Raw genomic sequence first — 7,251 nt, forward strand, 5'->3', positions numbered from 1 at the left:
TGTTATCCTCGGCCCCACGGTGGGCGCCAAACTGTTTACCCGAAAAATGGATATAGTTGAATTTATACGCAGTTCCGAAGATATGTGGTACAACTTAACACAGAATGCTAGGATAAATAAAAGGATGAATATGGATTAGAGAAAATGTAATCCAGGCGAATCAATTATGAATAGTGAATTTAGGATTTAACAAAATAGAATCAATCTAAGAAACTAGAAAGATCATTTTTCCTTATAGAGGAAATAATACAGTTTTTGATAGTCTAAATCTCCAAAAAGATATCCCTCCTCAGAATGATAAACAAGCCTTTTTATAGTGAAGGGGTTTGGCTCCAAGTATAATAAAATAAAAATTCAGTGGGAGACCCATGATAAATCAGCTTTTCCATAATTTCTGCCAAGATTCCCTCTAGTGGGATTACAACGGCTTTTGTCTGCGAGCTCGATCTTGCTTAGAATCCTCGATTTTGGTTCAAGCTTGACTTCGGCTCGAACTCGTGATCTTGGCCTCGAGCCCGATCCTGGTTCGAGCCCTCGGATGGATTCCAGGTCGATGTAGGTTGGTTTTTGGATTATCAGAACGATAGATCTACTCGTGCCATGGTTCGATTCTTGTTCGAGTTTGATTATGATATCGATCTCAATACGGACCGGCCTCCCCGAGCCCTAGGTTAGTTCGTTCCCCCTTCAGGATCTTACTTCGATACACCACCCTTCGAATCGTACCGTACATACCAAGGCTGAGATTCATTTCGACCGTATACATTATGCTTAGGTAGTTGAGCCTGACTTGACAAATTCATGTAAATGAGGTTTTAGAATATCATATTCTCCTTCCCTTCAGTATTTTATTTCTCCAGCCCGGTGCACTAAGCTCCAGCTATGCGCGGGATCCGGGAAAGGGTCAGACCGCAAGGGTCTATTGTACGCAATATTTCCCTGCATTTCTATAAGATGTTGTTTCCACGGCTTGAACTCGTGACCTCCAGGTCACATGACAACAATTTTACCTGTGACCTCCCCTTCAATATATAAAACTAAAATATTACAAAAAAAATAATGTTTGAAGGCTTCCAATTCTCAACCTAAGTGGGACCAGTTTGAAGAACTAAGCTTTGTACGTAACTACTTTTTCTCTACATTAATACACTAAACAATAAATAAACATGTTAATCTCCACACATTTGTATAGACAAAAATATACACGTAGCAATGGGGTATTTTTCACAAAGATTAATACTATATATTATTCAATTTTAAACAAAGGGTTCAAGTCAACCAATTAAATAAATAAGGATCGGATATACAGTGATAGGGGATATTTTAATTAATTTTTATACGACCGGTGAAATTTCACTGATTATACTGCGTAAGTTAGATAACAATAATTTTTTTTGTATCTATATATATAAATAGTTAAATCCCCTTAACTTGTATAAAGGAAATTTCTAGGCATAACATTTTTGGTATCTTTTTTATTCTTCGTATAAGAATTCTTGGCTTCTCCATTGAGCTTCATAGTGTAAAAATCTATAAGTTGGTGACGTAAAACTTTACATAAGTAACTTTATTTTTGTACGTACAACTATTCGATATTGAAAACCCGCTTTGTTTGATCCAAATTCGCAACGTATAGGGTTTATTAAAAGTGAAAGCGTTACGTCAGAAAATTTTCAATTCACATAACTCGAACTCAAGACTTATAGTTAAAGGTGAATGAATCTGATCTCATCGCCAAGCCCCGTAATCTTAAATAAACAAGTACTACATATATATCTAGAATCATTGACGAAGACACACGTATAATTAAAGGGTGTCAAAAAATATTTTTTCGCCAAAACAATTATACTGTATTGTTAGATAAATTTAAAAAATTCTATTTTATGTATATATATTATTTGTTGAATTCCTTTAACTTTTTAAGTGGTTTAATTTTTTATATTTTGATACCCCTTAATAAAACTCCGCTCAGCCACGGTTTGAAATACGACTTTCTCTTTCTCATTTTCCTCTCTTCAACTACTATATAACAAGAGGTATGCATAATACATGCGTTTCAATCATTCTTTCATTTCTGTGAAAGGATATATATTATATAGAGAGAGAAGAAAAGTTTTTTTTTTTGCAAAAAATAAAAAAGCTCTCTTGCATTTCTCATGAACTTCGGAGTCGTATTGGGTTTCTATTGCTGGGGTTGGGAGTTCTTAACTGCCCTTCTTCTCTTCTCCACCTCCTCTTCTATCTAGCAATTTATCCATTTTAATTTTGTAGATTTTTTTTTCTAAAAAAAAAATCCCAACACAAGGAAAAAAAAAACCAAAAAGGGTTGATTCTATTTCCTTTTCTTTTCTTTGTTTTACCAATTTTCTTGGAATATTTTTTTTTTTTAAAATGATGGAGGTATTATTTGAAGAAGTTCAAAGTGATGAGAAGAGTTTGTTGTTAGAGTATGTAAGGAAATCATCGCCGTCGCCATTCTTACTGAAAACTTACATGTTGGTGGAGGATCCGGCGACGGACGACGTCGTTTCTTGGAATTCCGATGGGACGGCGTTTGTTGTTTGGCAGCCGGCGGAATTTGCTAGAGATTTACTTCCAACTCTCTTCAAACATAGCAACTTCTCCAGCTTTGTCCGGCAGCTCAATACATATGTATGTTATCCTTCTATTTACTGTCTAAAAAAATTTATTCGTATTCGGTGTTTACATTAATTCATTAAATATAATACTGACTTTTTGAACTTTTATTACCACCAAATGATGTGGTGGGATTTATGAAATCCTCTAGTGGAGGTCTGGATTATAGGAAGCCTTAAATTCTTTTAATGGAACCTACACGATGATAATGCAAAATTAATCTAGCTAGTTAGTGAAGGGGAGCCGTAGATCCGCGGTAAAGTTATCTACGTGTGAACTATAATCACGAGTTCGAGCCATAGAAATATTACTGTGCTTGCATTAGGTAGACTGTTCTTCTACGGACCTTACATGAATACGCGATACGCGATGATTTGTACAATGGGTTGCCTTTATTTTTTTTAGTCTAGCTAGTCGGTACTAGATAGCGGATACTAGATAGTTAAACAAAAAAAAAATATTTTTTAACCATATTGTGGCTTTTAAATATCTTGTGATTCTTAAGGTTAAATTCATTAATTTAGTATAAATACTAGATGTAAGATGCAAGGAAGTATTTTCCTCAGATTCCCTCCCATTCTACAAAAAAGAGATATATTTCTATTTATCATAAATCTGTATTTAATTACCAAAAAGTATTTTTAACTAATGAGTAATTGGTTATACAGTATTCATATAACAGACATCGCTTGGTTTGAGGTTAAGATAAAAATTAGCAGTACATAGAAATAGTTGTTATAATAATTATATATATACTTATCTATGAGCATAGTTTATCTGAAACCAACAATATTCAATGATTTTTTTATTCACATAATCAGCTAAAATGTTACTATTCATTAAATTTTAAGTAAATAGCACTAAAAGCATTTTAAGACACGTCCTGCTATTAGTATAACTTTAGTATCTGAAATATAGTAGCTTGATTGAGTACTATAAGGCTCAACTAAAAGGACTGTAGACCATGATTTTGGAATAGCGAGCCATTAAAATATAATGATTTTATTATTGACATTAATCCTACTTAGATCTTAGGTTATAATTATAAGTTATCAAGATAAGATATTGTATGGCTTATTGTCAAAAGTACATGCAAAGCACTCATAATTGTTAGCTTAATCACTTTGAATATAATTAAGTTTGTCTTATTTGTACACTTTTCAATTAACATGCGTAATAATAGTATTTTCACTATTTATTACCTTCTTATTACTCATGTTTTCACTAATTAAGTGGTACTCATACTGGCCACAACTATGATAATTAATAGTGGCAATCATCTCATATTAATGGAGATTTAAAAGTACACTATATTTTTTAATGGATTAAGAAGTTTCTCATGTATTAAAGTTGTGAAAATTCTTTCTTTTGAGGAAATCATCAATTTATAAATTGTTATTTAAGTTCGAGACAAGTTACATATGATAACGTTTTCAACATTTTGAACCATATATATGTTTATTTTCCATTGAATATATATATAATTCTTGATATTTATTTCGATCATCAATTCTTTGTATGATATTAGGGTTTCCGAAAAATAGCAACAAGCCGGTGGGAGTTTAGCAATGACAAGTTTAGAAAGGGAGAAAGGGATTTACTATGTGATATTCGTCGTAGAAAAGCATGGACAAACAAACAACAACCAAATAACAATAACAACAACAACAACGGACAGAGTGAATGCGCGAACAGTAACAAGAAAGAAACAGAAGAAGATCAAAGGTCATCGTCGTCAACATCATCATCATCTGAATTTACAATTCTTGTGGATGAGAATAAAAGACTCAAGATGGAAAATGGAGTCCTTAGCTCTGAACTTTCAGTAATGAAAAACAAGTGCAAAGAACTAATTGATATAGTTACCATTTTTGCTAAAAATCCAGAGAAAGAAGAAAAAAAGCAACAAGATGAGAGGCCAATGCTATTTGGAGTAAGGTTAGAAGTTCAAGAAGAAATGGAAAGGAAGAGAAAAAGAGCTGAACTCACTGAAACAGCCAGTGTTTTTCTCTCTCAATTATGCAAATAAATTTGAAAATTTAAGAGGGAAAAAAATGAAAGAGAAGTAGAATTAAGTTATTATATATATGTGTACCATGTTATTATTCATATATATCATTTCATGCAAAGTAATGTTAATTAGCATGTAGGAATTGCTACTGAAATGGAGATACTATTGATATCTAAGTTGTATAAATTTACTAGTGTTATTTTCACGTGAAATTTAACACGGCATATAATAAAATATTTCGTGGTAATTAGCTTTTTTCTTTTTAACATTATCATCCATTCCAATTTGCTTTATTAGGACATGTTATTATAACATAGATGTTGTGTAGCTTGATGATGTAGCTTTCTCAAATACCCTTGGATCTTGCATCTTTATCCAGAAGTCTCGATTTCGAGCTATAAAAATGGAGAACTTCATAGTAGGGAGCGTTTAACCTCTTGATGGGTCTAACGGCAACAATTTAGATTTAAGCCTCCAGTTTGGACTATAAGAATGGAGAACTTCATAGTAGGGAGTGTTCAACCCCTTGATGGGTCTAATTGGCAACAATTTAGATTAAAGTCTCAAGTCCGAGCTATAAAAATGAAGAACTTCATAGTAGGGAGCGTTCAACCCCTTGATGGTTCTAATAGGCAACAATTTAGATTTATCGGGCCAATAAATTTTGATTATCGAATGATTGAACAAAAAGAATATATGACTCTCAAATCTTGAAAATCTAAAAAATAACGTGTATGAATTATGGAAGTAGAGATGGTCAAAATCTTAGAGATTTTATAAGATAATTGATTAGAGGTTCAAAATTCAACTTTATGTGGGACAAAGGAGAAGAAGAAAGTGACAAGACAATGTTCAATGAAATTGAAATACAGAACAAACATGATGTTACAAATTACTTGATATAGAATAGTCCAAATTTGATTTGAAGATTTGACTATTCTAACAAAAAGAAGGAAAAAGAAAAGGTAATTTGTAGCCATCAAAGACGTATGCCAATAGAAGATTGAACTTTAAAGAATTTGAAAGTCATGATAAGAATTTTCAAAGTCGGCTGGAAAGTATAGGCTAAATATTCATAATCACCTCTCAAAATCATAAAAAAATTATTTTACTTTTATAAAGTTCGAGAATTATTCTGTCTTAGAAATGTGTTATCATTTCACGCCACCTTACGGTAAATTACTTCGTATCGAAGTGTATTATTATCTAATTCTTTATAGGTTAAATTCTTCTGGTTAATGGGTAATAACGAGACTCGCACCTAAAACCTCTATCTGCTTTGATATCGTTAGAAGCATATTATCATATCTCTTTTATTTTTATTTTTATTTTTATTTTATTTTTTACTTTGGTTCCTATTCTGTTCATTCCTTAATTTATTGGTGTTTGAAAAAGAACATCTAAAGTAGGGAACGAAAATAATTTTCAAGGTTTGATGAGTTAAGATGTCACCATTTGTTTGGCAAAATAGGGAAAGGAAGTAAAAGGAAAGAGAAGGAAAATAAGTAGAATCCTTTTTCTTTTCGTTGTTTGTTTGAACAAGTCAAAGGAGGACATTTTCTATTGATATCAAATTGTTTTAGAAGTTCTTTGTACATAATTAATGTGACTGTAAAGTAGAAAAAAAGTAATTTAAATTATAATAAAAAGCCTGTCCCAATTTATAATTAAATCAGACTATAATTTATTTTTATAATTAAGATATGGATAATAAAATATTGATAGAAATATAGTTGATGGATTTTCTGTCATAAATCATGAAGTATCTAGTATATACATCAAAAAAATAATACATTATATGTTTGTTATAAATTCAAAATTAATTAAATTGAATAGATATATCGAGAAAGAATTCACTTTGAAGAAACTATTAACTATTTCCTAAATACACTTGTCGAATTATTTCATAATTCAACCAACTTTAAGAAGAAATAAAGTTAAAGATTATCAATAGGTAATGTTGCATCAATGTCCAACCAAAGGACGACGTACCAATAAAGTTAATGCTAAATTTTCTTTTAATGTCTAATACTTGTGTTAGGGTTCTGACTAATTCAAATCCGCACCATATAAAAATCATGAAAGGGGAAAGTACTCCGTTCATAATTTTTTTCATTTTCACAATTCGAATCGAAACCTTTAGTTAACAGTAAGGGAGTCGTATCCGTTTCACCACAATCATCGGCCGTAAAATATGTTCTTTTTTTACAGTCAAGCCAACTTTCTCAAGTGCTCGTAAATGATGGTATATGCATTCCACTGAATAGAAGCCTCATACGAAACACACAGCCTCAAATCTTATCGCATGAGATAATCCACCACACGTCTCACTATAATGCTCCGACCAAATTTTATCAACAAATGAAAAACACGTTTTGGATTTATGTAAATTCATTGTACATTCTGACCTCTGCATTTGACAGATATTGTATGTGAGTACAGAAAACCTCCTTTATTGCTGTTTTTAATTTATTTATTTTTCAATCTTTCATTTTTTTTAAATTTTGTATAATATTAGCACGAGATTAAATAATGGAAAAATACGATCAATGAGGATTCATATTATTTGGGAAGAGTTGTTATTGTTTCGTTATACTTGTGTC

At 31.6% G+C, this 7,251-nt stretch overlaps 1 protein-coding gene across 1 annotated transcript; it reads left to right on the forward strand.

Annotated features, from left to right (window-relative positions):
* Positions 1-2,058: 2,058 nt before the first annotated feature.
* On the forward strand, positions 2,059-4,898 carry LOC104109428 (heat stress transcription factor B-3). Its single transcript, XM_009618733.4, has 2 exons — positions 2,059-2,652; positions 4,166-4,898. Exons 1-2 carry the CDS (start codon positions 2,392-2,394, stop codon positions 4,664-4,666), a joined length of 762 nt encoding a protein of 253 aa, XP_009617028.1. The 5' UTR covers positions 2,059-2,391; the 3' UTR covers positions 4,667-4,898.
* Positions 4,899-7,251: the final 2,353 nt, after the last annotated feature.

This window comes from Nicotiana tomentosiformis, chromosome 4 (genome assembly GCF_000390325.3).
Source record: "Nicotiana tomentosiformis chromosome 4, ASM39032v3, whole genome shotgun sequence".
In the NCBI taxonomy this organism is placed as follows: Eukaryota; Viridiplantae; Streptophyta; class Magnoliopsida; order Solanales; family Solanaceae; genus Nicotiana; species Nicotiana tomentosiformis.